At 45.8% G+C, this 12,390-nt stretch overlaps 6 protein-coding genes across 7 annotated transcripts; 3 read left to right on the forward strand and 3 right to left on the reverse strand.

Moving 5' to 3' along the window:
- The first annotated feature begins 2,014 nt into the window (after positions 1–2,014).
- On the forward strand, positions 2,015–2,658 carry LOC9651672. Its single transcript, XM_002968667.2, has 3 exons — positions 2,015–2,107; positions 2,164–2,235; positions 2,291–2,658. The coding sequence occupies exons 1-3, from the start codon at positions 2,032–2,034 to the stop codon at positions 2,566–2,568; spliced, it is 426 nt and encodes a 141-aa protein (XP_002968713.1). The 5' UTR covers positions 2,015–2,031; the 3' UTR covers positions 2,569–2,658.
- A 528-nt stretch (positions 2,659–3,186) lies between these two features.
- On the forward strand, positions 3,187–5,119 carry LOC9650927 (protein gar2). Of its 2 annotated transcripts, XM_024673653.1 has the most exons (4): positions 3,187–3,697; positions 3,745–3,925; positions 3,983–4,029; positions 4,085–5,119. In XM_024673653.1, the coding sequence occupies exons 1-4, from the start codon at positions 3,216–3,218 to the stop codon at positions 4,554–4,556; spliced, it is 1,182 nt and encodes a 393-aa protein (XP_024529421.1). In that variant the 5' UTR covers positions 3,187–3,215; the 3' UTR covers positions 4,557–5,119. The 2 variants fall into 2 exon arrangements, with proteins under 2 accessions (XP_024529421.1, XP_024529420.1); XM_024673652.1 differs by having other exon boundaries at positions 3,745–4,029.
- On the reverse strand, positions 4,476–6,412 carry LOC112345927. The gene is made up of 10 exons (XM_024673651.1): positions 6,347–6,412; positions 6,161–6,285; positions 6,043–6,101; positions 5,888–5,978; positions 5,749–5,835; positions 5,638–5,691; positions 5,401–5,585; positions 5,270–5,346; positions 5,115–5,215; positions 4,476–5,066 (listed from the first exon to the last, which is right to left on the reverse strand). The coding sequence occupies exons 1-10, from the start codon at positions 6,402–6,404 to the stop codon at positions 4,626–4,628; spliced, it is 1,278 nt and encodes a 425-aa protein (XP_024529419.1). The 5' UTR covers positions 6,405–6,412; the 3' UTR covers positions 4,476–4,625.
- A 17-nt stretch (positions 6,413–6,429) lies between these two features.
- LOC9650928 (vesicle-fusing ATPase) lies at positions 6,430–9,799 on the reverse strand. Its single transcript, XM_024673650.1, has 20 exons — positions 9,500–9,799; positions 9,263–9,443; positions 9,161–9,211; positions 8,946–9,107; positions 8,743–8,894; positions 8,586–8,694; positions 8,433–8,532; positions 8,322–8,377; positions 8,210–8,275; positions 8,073–8,155; positions 7,881–8,014; positions 7,618–7,828; positions 7,435–7,566; positions 7,326–7,386; positions 7,215–7,274; positions 7,110–7,168; positions 6,970–7,057; positions 6,798–6,920; positions 6,675–6,743; positions 6,430–6,607 (listed from the first exon to the last, which is right to left on the reverse strand). Exons 1-20 carry the CDS (start codon positions 9,742–9,744, stop codon positions 6,470–6,472), a joined length of 2,280 nt encoding a protein of 759 aa, XP_024529418.1. The 5' UTR covers positions 9,745–9,799; the 3' UTR covers positions 6,430–6,469.
- A 52-nt stretch (positions 9,800–9,851) lies between these two features.
- Positions 9,852–11,407, forward strand: LOC112345928. Its single transcript, XM_024673654.1, has 3 exons — positions 9,852–10,756; positions 10,838–11,162; positions 11,281–11,407. The coding sequence occupies exon 1, from the start codon at positions 9,932–9,934 to the stop codon at positions 10,727–10,729; it is 798 nt and encodes a 265-aa protein (XP_024529422.1). The 5' UTR covers positions 9,852–9,931; the 3' UTR covers positions 10,730–10,756; positions 10,838–11,162; positions 11,281–11,407.
- On the reverse strand, positions 10,095–12,374 carry LOC9651673 (diaminopimelate epimerase 1). The gene is made up of 10 exons (XM_002968948.2): positions 12,101–12,374; positions 11,884–12,051; positions 11,758–11,828; positions 11,641–11,698; positions 11,401–11,583; positions 11,263–11,347; positions 11,132–11,191; positions 10,999–11,072; positions 10,822–10,948; positions 10,095–10,766 (listed from the first exon to the last, which is right to left on the reverse strand). Exons 1-9 carry the CDS (start codon positions 12,356–12,358, stop codon positions 10,829–10,831), a joined length of 1,077 nt encoding a protein of 358 aa, XP_002968994.2. The 5' UTR covers positions 12,359–12,374; the 3' UTR covers positions 10,095–10,766; positions 10,822–10,828.
- Between the last annotated feature and the right edge of the window lie 16 nt (positions 12,375–12,390).

A 12,390-nucleotide genomic window follows, 5' to 3' on the forward strand; every position in this document is an offset into this window, starting at 1 on the left:
TTTATCCTACATATTTTACCATACGATAACCAAGAAACCTAACCCTCCACATGGCACATGCCACATGTCTAAGGACTGCAAAGTGAAACCCAAGTTTCAAGGCCTTAAGCCACTGAACAAAAGAATAGAGTAAAACTCCCAAACATACAACTAAGGAGCAAAGGAACTAGAGCATGGGACTCCCGAGTGTACAGCCCAAGGAGCGAAGGGGTAAAAGCACAAAACAATATAGAAATAGTCTTAGAGCATTTAGCATCCCAATGCAAGGATTAGTACAGAAAATAAAGCCAAATGGAATTTAGCACTGTTTTAGTATATCAGTGGCATAATGCAAGAATTTGGGTATTCCACCAGCCAATATGTATGGAGATTAGGCTTAGACCTAAGTCAGACACAGAACAAATACAAACATACAAGCAAGAATTAGATTATACTTCAAATTAGTTAAACATGCTCAACCTACCCACTATCCCTACTATACATATGAAACCCCCCATAGCACCCCCCTGAGGAATGTATGCTTTAAGCTTTCACTTTAGTCACATTTGCACTTGAGAACAATGCCATTGTGTTCAAGATAATCTCTACATTCCATAGATATGCCTAAGACACTTTCTATAAATAGTCATTAGAATTAAATGGGACTAACACATAGGGTATAATAGTGAAAATGTCTTGGTGAATATGGTAAACTATTATCTAATAAATATTGACAAACCAAGCTCAATATCATAGGGGTTCTCAACACTAACAAGTATAAGTCAATAAATGAGTTTCTTTAACCAGGTCAAATATATTTGACTAATAACACTTAGGAATTCCCTCCATATGCTCATTTAACTAAATGCACATGTGAAGACTAGTTTCTCAATTAACTTGGGTGGAAACTGATAAAAGGGTTCAGCAATACTAACCTCTTCCCATTATGGTAGTAAAGAAAGAATATCTTAAAGGACTTCCCAATAGATAACATTTGATACCTGTAATCACATTTGCAATAGTAATGTTTGATTGTAACTTCATAAAATTATTTTATATATATATATATATATATATATATATATATATATATATATATATATATATATATAAACCATGAATTAAATTAGTAATAAATTGTAAAGTAAAACTTTTGTCTAAAATATATATCTTTTATAATAAAAATTTTAATAAAACTATAATAAAAGTATAATAGTTACCTTCTAGTGTAGTGCCTATTGTTGCTATGGGATTCTTTCATTAAAGAGCTTGAGCCCTCTATTGTAATATGTGTGGCATTCATTACTATTTCATGTTCTGGCCAAACTTTATATTGATGCCTAAGTTTATTGTAGTCTCTAAGTGTGTACTTAGCATGTCAAAAGCCTTAATTGAGCACTCTAGTGCACAATAGCATTGCTGAATTGACAATGGACAATAGCCAATGTGTAGAGAGGCTCATGACTAGCACTCTTTTGGTAGGGAATGTCTACAATACCTAGTTTAGCTACACTTCCAATCTAGTTAAATCTTGCCACACATTTTTGCCATTCTTACCAAACTTAAAAGAAGAAGGTTTTGATATATCAAATAAACTGAGAATTCATATATACATTCTAATATATATGCATTTAGAAAAATGGCATCCAAAACATTATTTTGTGAGTCACATATATATGTTTAAACAATTCAAGCACACTTCTGTTTTAATTTCATATATTTCACAGTTTAATACACTTTTTTACCAGCCCACCCACCCCAGTACACTTTCCCCAAAACAGTGATCACTAATTGTTTGCCATAGATATGTTTTAAAAATACCAATTGTTGACATCCTTGAAAAATAACTATTGTTGACATCCTTGTCAGATATTTATTTTGAAAGGATCTTCACAAAAATATCTAGATATTTTGAAATACTTGTGCAAGATACAAATATACATAAACTCTGAGAGACACGTGGGATGACAACTCGTACTATAAATTAACCACATCGGAAGGCCATTTGTATCAAGTTTTGCTTCTGTTGTCTCTGTTTGCTTCAGCATAGTGATGGCATTTGTTCGAGTTTCTTGCATCCTTCTGCTGCCATTGATGCTGCTTGCAATTGCCAATGCTGCTGAAGAAGGTAATGCTCAAAAGTTTTGTTTGCTTAAAATTTCAACTAATTCACAAGTTCCACAGCAATGGTGGTTTCGGAAGGGATGGATGCTATGCATGATCCGCGATATTTGGCTACTATCCTGGAAAAGAAAGGTGCTGCAACTTCCAGGAGTTTTGTTTCATTGTTTTCTGTTTTTCTTTTGTGCAGGACTAACAAGCGTTGTGGGTGAAACTTACTGTTGCCTCAAGAATGGCTATGGGTGCATGCAAGAGTGTGAAAAAGGCAAAGCGTACCAGTGCTGCCTCAAGAATGGCTATGGGTGCATGCAAATGTGTGAGCCATCCAAGAAGTACTCATGCTGCCTCAAGAATGGATATGGCTGCATGTGGATGTGCGAGAATGGTGTGGAGCACTACTGCTGCGAGAAGAATGGCTATGGCTGCACCAAGATGTGCCCCAAAAAAGTCACTTCTGGCAGCCTCTAGAACGGTTATAAATGTGTGGATGGGTATGCATGCCGCTATAGATCTATGGCGGCCAACTTTAAATAAAAACTGAGTGCTTCCTTCTTTGAAGTTCTTGCACATCCTCGTCCCCCACATTCTTCTACTGTACAATCCTCCACTGATTGCAGACAAACCCATTGTTCCAGATGTGAATTCGAGAGTGATTTCAAGAGTGGTTCTAGAATCATGAGTTCCTTCAATGACTTCTAGCGAAAGACGATGATAACAAGCTTGTATAAAGCAAAAAGTCTCTCTCATTTTTTCCATAGCTCCTTTTAGAATCCAGGAAAAGGACCTGACCCATTGGCGGCAGAAGTAACAGGGACAAGCTCTGGAGCTAACATGCGTCCTAAAAGTCACAATTGTCCCTGCAAGAACGACGCACTAGACAATCTGATGCTCAAATTTCACGATTCTGCTGTGTCGTCTAGCTCATATCTTGCTAAGGCATATATCGAGTGGCAACATTTGGCGGCAGTCCAAAAACACGTGAAAGTATATTGAAAATTTTGTTTGTGGGCCCGATGTCATATTCGAATTAGGTCAAGGTACTTACGGTAGTAAAATCTTAGTTCACGCCTGCCCTAAAATGCGAAAATTTGGGTTTAGGGTTCTTCGCTCGGGCGATGGTGGCCAGGCGGAAGAAGCTCAAGGAACAGGTTGCGGCGGGCGATGGATCCGGCAAGGAGAAGCTCGGGCAGGAGGGGAGATTGAAGGTGAAGAAGAAGAAGGAGAAGCGGAAGCAGCAAGAGGCCGAGAAACTGGAGGAGGCGGCGGCGGCGCGGGAGCTGGAGGACCGGAGGGCGGCGAAGAGGTTCAAGAGGGAGGAGAGGAGGAGGAGGAAAGAGGCGGAGGCGGTTGAAAGGGAGGAGAAAGGAGAGGCATTGGCGGAGGAGGAGGAGGGGACGAAGATGTCGAAGGAGAAGAGGAAGAGGAAAGAGGAGGAAAATGCGATTGATGCAGTGGAAGAGGAGGATGGAACAAGACCAGTCGGGAGGAAATCGAAGAACGCAAAGAAGAAGAAGGTGGATCGATGGGGCGCGCCTGTGGCTCCTGACGCTCCACCACAGCCAGAAATTGAAGAGAACGAGAACGATGACCATCAAAGGTACGTCTTCGTCGATTTCTTTAATCTTAAGTTGTTCTTGCTGGCAGGGAAGAGACTGGAGAAGAAGAATATCATCCCAAAAAGATTTACGCTGGAGGCATGCCATACACTACAAGCGAGGACGACATCCATAGCTACTTTTCTGAGTGTGGAGCCATCGAAGAGATCGACTACACAACCTTCCCAGACACTGGGAGGTTCCGGGGCCTCGCTTTCATTACTTTCAAGGTAGACTCTCTTTTTCTCTTTCGATCGAAACTTTCAAGCATGGAGTGCTTGTCACAGACGCAAGCCGCAGTAAAGAAAGCACTCGAGCTCGATGGAGCGGACATGTAAGTTCCATGGATGGTTTTTCTCTTCTCACCGCTACTTTTCGCTGGAAAACAGGGGTGGCCGATTCTTGCGAATTATGAGATGCAAAATCAAGCCACAAGACGAGGCCAAGCAGCAAAAAACCTCCTACGCGGAGCCACCACCCAAGACGGAGGGCTGCACTTCAGTCTACGTTGGAAACCTCTCGTGGGACGCAACCGAGAAAGACTTGCGGCAGTTCTTCAAGAGGTGCAAGATCACGAGCGTCCGCCTCGCGCTCGACAAGGAAACCCGAGAGTTCAAAGGCTTCGGCCACGTCGACTTCGAAGACGACGAGTCCGTGGAGAGGGCCATCAAGCTCGACCAGAAGCTGTTCCTCAACCGGCCCATCAAGATCGCCTACGCTGTCCCGCCCAAGAAACCGACCAGCAGCACCAACAGCGATCGCGAGCCGCGGAAGGACAAGAGCAAGAAAAATGGATGTTTCAGCTGCGGAGAGGAAGGCCACAGATCCTTCCAGTGTCCCAAGAAAGCCCAAGACTACTAGCAGGAACTTTGAATCAGCTCTTTATGTTGGACGCCTCAAAATGGGGATGACGGTACCTGGATCAACGTTTCACTTGGTTGCAGTGACTTCGTTGTCAACAACTTCTTCCAGAGCACTGTCAGTGGCAGTGGCTGTGTCTTCTTCGGATTGAGCTGCGGTTTCATCAACTTCCAGGTTCTCGTTCTGCGTGGCATCTTCTCCAGCGGTGTCGAATTCTGGTGGTTCGGCCGCGGCTTCTGCCGCTGCTGCCGCTTCTGCCACCGCCTCTGCCATCGCTGCCGCTGCCTCGGCTGCTGCAGCTCGACTCACGGCAGAGGCCATCGCCGGAGACGCGCGCATTGCCTCCCAGCACTCCCTTTCCATCTCCACGAGCTGCCGGCACACGTCCAGGGCCGTCGTTACATTCCTCTTAAAGTTGAAGCGGTATCCCATCCAGTCTGTGCTCGCGGGCTTGATGACTTTCGCCAGGATGTCGAAGCCATTTGTGTCGATGTTGTAGAGTATAGCGTCCTGGAAAGGAAGTTTTGGTTATCTGACTAAGAAAACGGATCTTCTTACGTCCACTTTGACGTGCCGATAAACCATGCAGAAGACCTTGAGGGTGAACCTTCTCGATTCGGTCTGGTTTATGCCCTCCACGAGACCAGAGAACAAGGTGGCTGCAACGAAAGGTTCCTGTCAAAACGAACTATCCATCTACAGAGTTTTCTTACAGAGGGCATGAGTGTTTGGAGCAAGTCCCAGCTCTACTTCGTGTTTGGCCCCAAGCAAGTCCACGTAAACGATTGATCTAGCAGGAAAGAAAACGGTAAGAATGGACGAAACCAAGTAGAAAGGACTATACTTTGGGCGAAATAGATAGATTGATAGCTCACTAGCGGGGTCTAGAAGCTTTGTTCTAGCTTCGAATTGCGAGGCGAGCAATTTCTCTGACGCTTCAAAGAGAGGACCGAGTGCTTGACCACCGAGCTCCACAACCTCTTTAGCAGCTGTGTTTATAGACGAGAGAGCTTCCTTTACTCTGCTCACCTACAAAAACGTTAAGTCAAGATAATGAAGTCTCAAGAACAAACGATTTTACCTCACTGTCTTCGGCAAATCCCATTACACCAGTCAAGATGATATGAGGAGGAACCTACAGAAAAAAAAAAAAGCCAAAAAACTTCCAGCGATTCTCAAGTGATTCGCTTACCTTACCCAGAAGCCTTATAGTTTCCATAAGAGAAGGAGGATCGGTATGACCGACGAAGAGCGTCGCGTTGCTATCAACTACAAGATCCTACACAAGGAAAAATAAAATAAAATTGGATAGAAACCAAATGACCGCTTACCAGTTTGTGAGCCTTGTCTTCCTTCGTCAAGCAAACATAAGGCTTTGTGAAGAATCCAAACTGGACAATCGAGGCGTGGAGCTTCTCGTCCCTGGATCACATTTTGTTTCTCTAAGTTGAAAGGGGAAAACCAAGAGAAAGAACAAGGAGAGTACCTCTTGGCTGCTCGAGCTCTCGTGACGAGCTGACAACGCCATTGCGATGACAAGATGTTCTAAGAGAAAAAGAAAATGCAGCATTGGAAATCGATTCGCATTGCTTACTGCTACGCACTTTAGCTCTCCCAACGAATGTGATGAGATCTGGATTGCCCAAGCTCTGGTGGTACTCGAAAAACTCTTTCATCATCTTCGCTTTGTATTCCAGGCTCTTGCTGCCATAGCTCCGCCGCTGGCTCACTGCAGCGCCACAAATCGCTCAAGAACACTCTCCCAGAGCCTCGGATCTCAAAATGCGCACCTGTCGCGGCTGAATCTTTCCATCGCTTCCATAGCTCCTCGCTCCTCCTACGCAACATAGAAGAACCCTGAAACCCTAGGTAGTAGCCTCCAAAAAACTATACATTGGAAAAGAAAAATGCCTCTAAGCCAAGTCTTGGAGGCATTCCATGAAATAATTCTTGTCAATCTTTCTCTTGCCAGCGTAAACGTCCTCCGCGTCATCGTCCTGGTTTCCTTGCGCGGCCATCTCCACGAGCATGAGAAGTTTCTTGATAGGAATCTACAAAAAAAAGAGAAGAAAGGTGTCACTCCAAACTTTTCTTTTAGTTCTCCGATCTAAACCATACCTCTTCGTCCAGTGCTTCGACCACGTCGTCCAGGTCTCGCTTGGCAAAAACACCCAGTCCTTCCAACACCTGGAGTAGAAAAGAATGAAGAAAAAAGCGAGTAATGGATTGATATCATCGTACCTTTTTCATGTCGGGTGGTCTCAAATTCGGTACTCCGAGCTTGACATTGAACGCCGAGACCAAGTCCATGGAATCAAGCACGTAGGACATGCTAGTCGTTCCTAGAACCATCAGCTTTCTTCCCTGTAAAACCAAGAGCAGTGACTTCTATTTACGAATTCTCGAAGCTTACTTTCGGTGGCAGACGCTTCAAGAGCACGAGAATAGTCTGAAGGACTACATTTGAAAAACGTGCACCTATGTTCACATACTCCAGTAGCCTGCATTTCCAGCATGAATCAGTTATAAGAATTGGAGTTGATAGAAGCCTACCGCTCGATGTCGTCAAGTATGATGATGCTGAACGGCGATTTGTAGGCATCCTCGAAGACCTGCAAAACACAGCTTTGTCGAGAAGATGAAATTCGATATCTATACCTTGGCGATTAAGCTGCATTTGCTCGTTTCAGAGTATCCAATCATGTTTTCAGCTGATATCTGGGCCAGAAACAGTTCAGGTTCTGCTAAAAACGTATACACATAACTTACAATCTTAATGAAAGGAAATTCGCTTTCAATAGCAATCGTTGCAGCTAGAGCAGTCTTCCCGCTGATGATCGAGCAATTAGTACATTCAAACGCAAGGAACAAAAACTACCTTCCAGGAGGGCCCTCCAGAAGACAAGTGAGAAGCGCCGTTCTATCGCTTTTCCTGACTTGCTCGACCAGTGTCATGGCGGTTTCTTGTACATGTTTGTGTTTCTCCCCGCAATCCAACATACCATTAACTCTGCACGAGAACAGCTCAAAAAGCTAGTTACGTTGCGTATCATATGCATACCTGTACATCTCGAGCGTATTAACAGCAGCACCAAAAGCAGGCTGGACCTCTTGCAGGGCATTATTGAAGTCAACCATTGTAACCTTGATGTTGTCTTCGTCGATCGGTTGAGTAAGATCCGCCACATTTACTTGCCTGTTTAAAGCAAAAGATACCGCGCTTTTCACAAGCCCTTCTAACTCTGCTCCACTGAAATTTTTGGTCCGCGCAGCTGTATGAGATCTTTGGTGAAAAACAGAGCAGCAGAATGAGATTATACATACCAAGGTCCTCCAGTCTTATGTCAGCGCTTAAAAAGGAATTATCTCTCATTCTGCTCGTGTGAATTTGAAGAATTTGAACACGTCCCTTTTCATCTGGAAGCCCAATTTCGATTTGAACTTCTAGTCGACCTGGTCTACAGCCACAAGTGCCATAAGTCTAACATACGGAATGCATTCAACAAAAACTCTCACCTCAAAAGTGCCTCGTCAAGCATATCCTTCCTGTTTGTCATGCCAATCAGTAGTATGTTGTTCAACGCTTCCACACCGTCAATCTACAGATCGCAATTCAAACAAACACTTCACACGCAATAAAAGTAAAGGCCAACCTTGGTGAGAAGCTGGTTGACAATGCTGTCATGCACTCCAGTTCCATCTCTAGTGGAGCCTCTTGTCTGTATGAGAAGAAATTTTATCATTTACAAAATCGTAAAAGTATACCTTGCAGATGGCATCAATCTCGTCAAAAATGATAATGTGCAATTCACTCTGATCACCTGTGGATATGAAGACACTCAAAAAAAGTCTTTAATAACTGAAAGTATTGTAAACCTCTCAATCTCTGATCATTTTCTGCTTCAGCGAATAGGTCCCTAACATTCTTTTCCGTTTCACCGACGAACTTACTCAGAACTTCTGGACCATTTACCACCTGCATAACAAGCTTGTCAGTGTATTCAAGTAACATGGAGTCAAATAACAAACCTTTGGTTCACGACCATTGAGCATTTTTCCGATTTGCCGAGCAATAAGTGTCTTTCCCGTTCCTGGAGGTCCATGCAACAGCATTCCTTTGACGTGGCTTATTCCTAATCTGATAGAATTCTAATCAGCAGTTGCAAAATTTCAGGCAGCATTTCACCTGCTGATCACATCCGGAGGATAGACTCTTGATGCAAATGCCCTCCGAAATATGTCAGCAAACTCAGCATCGAGGCCTCCGATTCCTAGCTTCTGAAAGTTTAAATCTTTCTGCTTGAAGATCTGAGTACCAGCTCCCCTCTGATTCGTTATCTGTCGAACGCATGAATTGGTAAGTAGCTGAAAATGTAGTCTCTGGCTCACCTTGATGCTAGAACCAGGAGCTGCTTCGAATATAAATGTCGTCTCAATTGAAATCAAACCACGATTTGGATTATCATGGCCTTCTAGCGCTAAATCATTAATAGTGAGGACATAATTTATGCCGCAGTATTCGATGAAAGCCTTCTGACCAATAGTCACCACCTGAATACTTCGGAGTGAGAACCAACGAGCAGCAAACAACAAAGGTCGCAAACCTGCTCGGATAATCTTCTAACGATCTCCTTGGAGAAAACTTTCGCATCAATCTGCAAGAATATAAATAAGAATCATGCATGGGCGAGATAAGAAACGCACACCTGTTCCTCTTTCCGATTTTTTCCTTTAAAGATTTCGAGTTCCACTGTCACAGCCGTAAGCTTGAACTTGTCTGGAATATCAAACCTTTCCACTGGAATCTCATCTCCTTTCGATACTTTCAAATGTTGCCGCTGGATTGTATTGAGCGCCAGAGAATTATTGGGCACCGCATCGTGACCCCTGCCGGAAGAGAGCTACTAATAAGCACAAGAAAAAAAACCTTAAAATCCACTCACTTGATCGTCAGCACGACGGCATTGCCTACAAGCGCGAATCCTCTGTCCCATCCCTTGGCATGAAACTTGGACGCATCACTCACCGAGCAATACGCGTAATTCGTCGACGCCAGATCGTTGGAGGGAGTCGCACAGACCGTCATCAGGAGCGAAACCGGCCGCGCCGGCACTGGATCTGCTGCCGGAGCCGAAATCTTGCCATATCCAGCCGCCGATGGAGCCCCGGAGCCCCTGATCCACGACATTCCAGATCCGCGATGCGAAGAACCCTAGACCCTCTGGAAACGCGGTATAAGAAGAATCCAACGGCTGGGATTCAATAGGCACCAGAATATCCCAAAAGCATCTTTTATTTATTAAATCTCACTCCCGACGAAAGCATTTTTAGGTTTCTTCAAAAATTCTAGCGCTAGATCCGATCGATCCGCTCCCATGGATTCAGGGCAGGGAGGGAAGCTCAATAGATTCCTGCGCAGCTGTGGATTTGGCGGCGCCGCGAGGCAGCACCATTCGTCCCAGCCAGCGGCGGCTTCAGCGACAGCGGCAGCGAGCCCTTCGGCAAGAAATCCATTGGACGATTGCTTGGAATGCCCGGTTTGCTGGGAGAATTTCAATGGCGGCGACCACACGCCTTACGTTCTCTTCTGTGGCCACACCCTGTGCAAGACGTGCTTGATGGGCCTCCAGTGGGGGACAATCAAGCCACTCCAGCTCCAGCTCCCTCTCCTCGTCCCGTGCCCCTGGTGCCAGTTCCTCACGCTCCGCCTCTCCTGGAAGGGAGGCCGCCTCAAATTCCCGGCGAAGAACTTCTTCCTCCTCTCCATCGTCGAGGCCGCGAGGGGCAGCTCCTCGGCCGCTACCACCGAGTGCTCCAAGCCGGAGGATCACGTCCCGGCGAGCCGGAGGCTGGACAAGGGCGCCTGGAGGATGAGCGACGTGTGGCAGATCGGGCTTAACTTGCAGCAGCGCCGGGTCTGGCACGAGATCGTCCACGACGAGTGGAATGCCGACCAGGTGTTGAAGCTCATCCGGCTGATCGCCCAGGTGATCTCCAAGCTGCCACCGATGATCTTGCTGCTCTTCCTGGTGTTTTACGTCCTGCCCTTCAGCGCTCTCGTGCTGGTGCTCTACAGCTTGGTGACGCTGGTCTTCGCGGTGCCTTGCTACCTGGTGCTCTACTTCTCGTATCCGGGCATGCAGTGGCTGGCCCGAGAGATTGTTGCTGCTTGACTCGTAGGAGGATTTTTTAGTCGAGAGGTACGTATGGCTGTAAAAAAATTCTTACTGCTTTGAATGATGTCTGGAAAACGATTCCTTCGTACCGATTGTTTAATCCAGATAAGCGATTCCCGAGAACACTGGCTTCGCAGGCCCGGTCATATAGACGTGGTTGTTTGCTTCTTTCCACTCTATCTCCAGTGGACCACCCGGAAGATCGACAACGCATCTCTAGGATACCTTGCGTGAGTGCCATGAAATGTGAGGTAGACAGTACGTACCCTTTGTGCTCGTCCTTCCAAGACTGCCGCTACTACGACAGCGCAAGCTCCAGTTCCACAGGCCAAGGTCGGACCTACAACATAGAGTATAATATCAGATTCAAAGCTATGGTACCATGTTCACGAATTTTACCTGCGCCTCTCTCCCACACTCTCATCCTGAGGTGAGTATCGGACAACACTTGGATAAACTCTGGATGTTTAAGGCCAATGATGTTACTTGCAATCGAATCGCTTCGTCAACTTCAGGAAAGAAACGCTCACCAGTATTTGTTCTTGCAGGAAAAACCTCATGGTGCTCGAAAAGAGGTCCAATCTTCTCCAAGGGCAGCTTATTCACCTCGAGATCCTGGATAGAGATGGGAATAAGGAAATGAGAAGCATTCAAACATGTTTGATTACCCCTTTAGCATCTTGCTCCCCAAATGTCACACAGTGTGGATTACCCATGCTCACGCAAGTGACGAGCCAGGTTTTTCCATCCACAACCAGCGGTTGCTTCACTACTGCGCCGTCGGCATTAACCGGAAGCTTTGTGGGAACCTCGGCACCTTTCAGCGTAGGAGGTCCCATATCCACTGCAACCTGTGGATTGAATCAGTCCCAGCGCATGGAAACTAGACTACATGAAAGCTAGAGTACCTGTCCATCAGGACGAAGCTCGGGAATAATTGTTCCAGCAAGAGTGTGTATCTTGTAGCTGTAAGGTAAGTTCTTGTAAGAACAAAGACGAAAGAAAACCAAAAGACGTGATCAAACCTTCGAGGTTCTAGAGTTCCTTCCAGCCGTGCCACGAAACGAGCCATGCAACGAATCCCATTTCCACACATCTAGAGAGAACCAAGAACACAAGACAATCGCTAAAAAGAGTCAACTCTCATTCACCTCTGGCTCACTGCCGTCGGAGTTGTAGATCCGCATGGAGTAGTCGCAGCCTTGGGTTCCCGGCATAGCAAAGATGACACCATCGCCTCCCACGCCAAAGTTTCGATCGCAGAGCTTGATCGCATCCTCCGGAGAAACTTTTGGAGCCGAGGAATCACGATTGTCGACCTGGAAATCCCAATAAGAACACTCACAACACAACACACACCACGCATACCAGTATGAAATCGTTTCCCAGGCCGTGATACTTGACGAAATCGAGCGTTCGCTGCTGGAGCGACGAAGAAGAGCGCATCGATTCCAAATGCGATCGCTCCTGGACAACAGCGTGCGCCAGAGCCACGGCTTTCAATCTGGATCCACGCTGCGACAAGAACACCCTAGATCCAGAGCTACATCTCCTTCCCAGCGGCGACAATCGCGAAAATCCCTGGCATTGCGCGGCACCAGCATTCTGAGCACAAGCCGCCGCCATGGAGGAAGAGAATGACCTAGAACTAGAAAAAT

The sequence above is a fragment of the Selaginella moellendorffii genome, unplaced genomic scaffold (genome assembly GCF_000143415.4).
Source record: "Selaginella moellendorffii unplaced genomic scaffold, v1.0 SELMOscaffold_11, whole genome shotgun sequence".
Taxonomy (NCBI): Eukaryota; Viridiplantae; Streptophyta; class Lycopodiopsida; order Selaginellales; family Selaginellaceae; genus Selaginella; species Selaginella moellendorffii.

Coding starts and splice junctions, on each gene's coding strand:
- LOC9651672 (XM_002968667.2), top strand. CDS start 2,032: ATGGCATTTGTTCGAGTTTCTTGCATCCTTCTGCTGCCATTGATGCTG. Junction 2,108..2,163: donor TGCCAATGCTGCTGAAGAAG/GTAATGCTCAAA, acceptor CAAGTTCCACAG/CAATGGTGGTTTCGGAAGGG. Junction 2,236..2,290: donor TACTATCCTGGAAAAGAAAG/GTGCTGCAACTT, acceptor TCTTTTGTGCAG/GACTAACAAGCGTTGTGGGT.
- LOC9650927 (XM_024673652.1), top strand. CDS start 3,216: ATGGTGGCCAGGCGGAAGAAGCTCAAGGAACAGGTTGCGGCGGGCGAT. Junction 3,698..3,744: donor GAGAACGATGACCATCAAAG/GTACGTCTTCGT, acceptor TCTTGCTGGCAG/GGAAGAGACTGGAGAAGAAG. Junction 4,030..4,084: donor GAGCTCGATGGAGCGGACAT/GTAAGTTCCATG, acceptor GCTGGAAAACAG/GGGTGGCCGATTCTTGCGAA.
- LOC112345927 (XM_024673651.1), bottom strand. CDS start 6,404: ATGTTGCGTAGGAGGAGCGAGGAGCTATGGAAGCGATGGAAAGATTCA. Junction 5,836..5,887: donor AAGACAAGGCTCACAAACTG/GTAAGCGGTCAT, acceptor TTCCTTGTGTAG/GATCTTGTAGTTGATAGCAA. Junction 5,067..5,114: donor ATCGGCACGTCAAAGTGGAC/GTAAGAAGATCC, acceptor CTTCCTTTCCAG/GACGCTATACTCTACAACAT.
- LOC9650928 (XM_024673650.1), bottom strand. CDS start 9,744: ATGTCGTGGATCAGGGGCTCCGGGGCTCCATCGGCGGCTGGATATGGC. Junction 8,015..8,072: donor CTTGACGAGGCACTTTTGAG/GTGAGAGTTTTT, acceptor TTGTGGCTGTAG/ACCAGGTCGACTAGAAGTTC. Junction 7,567..7,617: donor AATACGCTCGAGATGTACAG/GTATGCATATGA, acceptor GTTCTCGTGCAG/AGTTAATGGTATGTTGGATT.
- LOC112345928 (XM_024673654.1), top strand. CDS start 9,932: ATGGATTCAGGGCAGGGAGGGAAGCTCAATAGATTCCTGCGCAGCTGT.
- LOC9651673 (XM_002968948.2), bottom strand. CDS start 12,358: ATGGCGGCGGCTTGTGCTCAGAATGCTGGTGCCGCGCAATGCCAGGGA. Junction 11,829..11,883: donor CCGACGGCAGTGAGCCAGAG/GTGAATGAGAGT, acceptor GGTTCTCTCTAG/ATGTGTGGAAATGGGATTCG. Junction 11,584..11,640: donor AGCTTCGTCCTGATGGACAG/GTACTCTAGCTT, acceptor TTCAATCCACAG/GTTGCAGTGGATATGGGACC.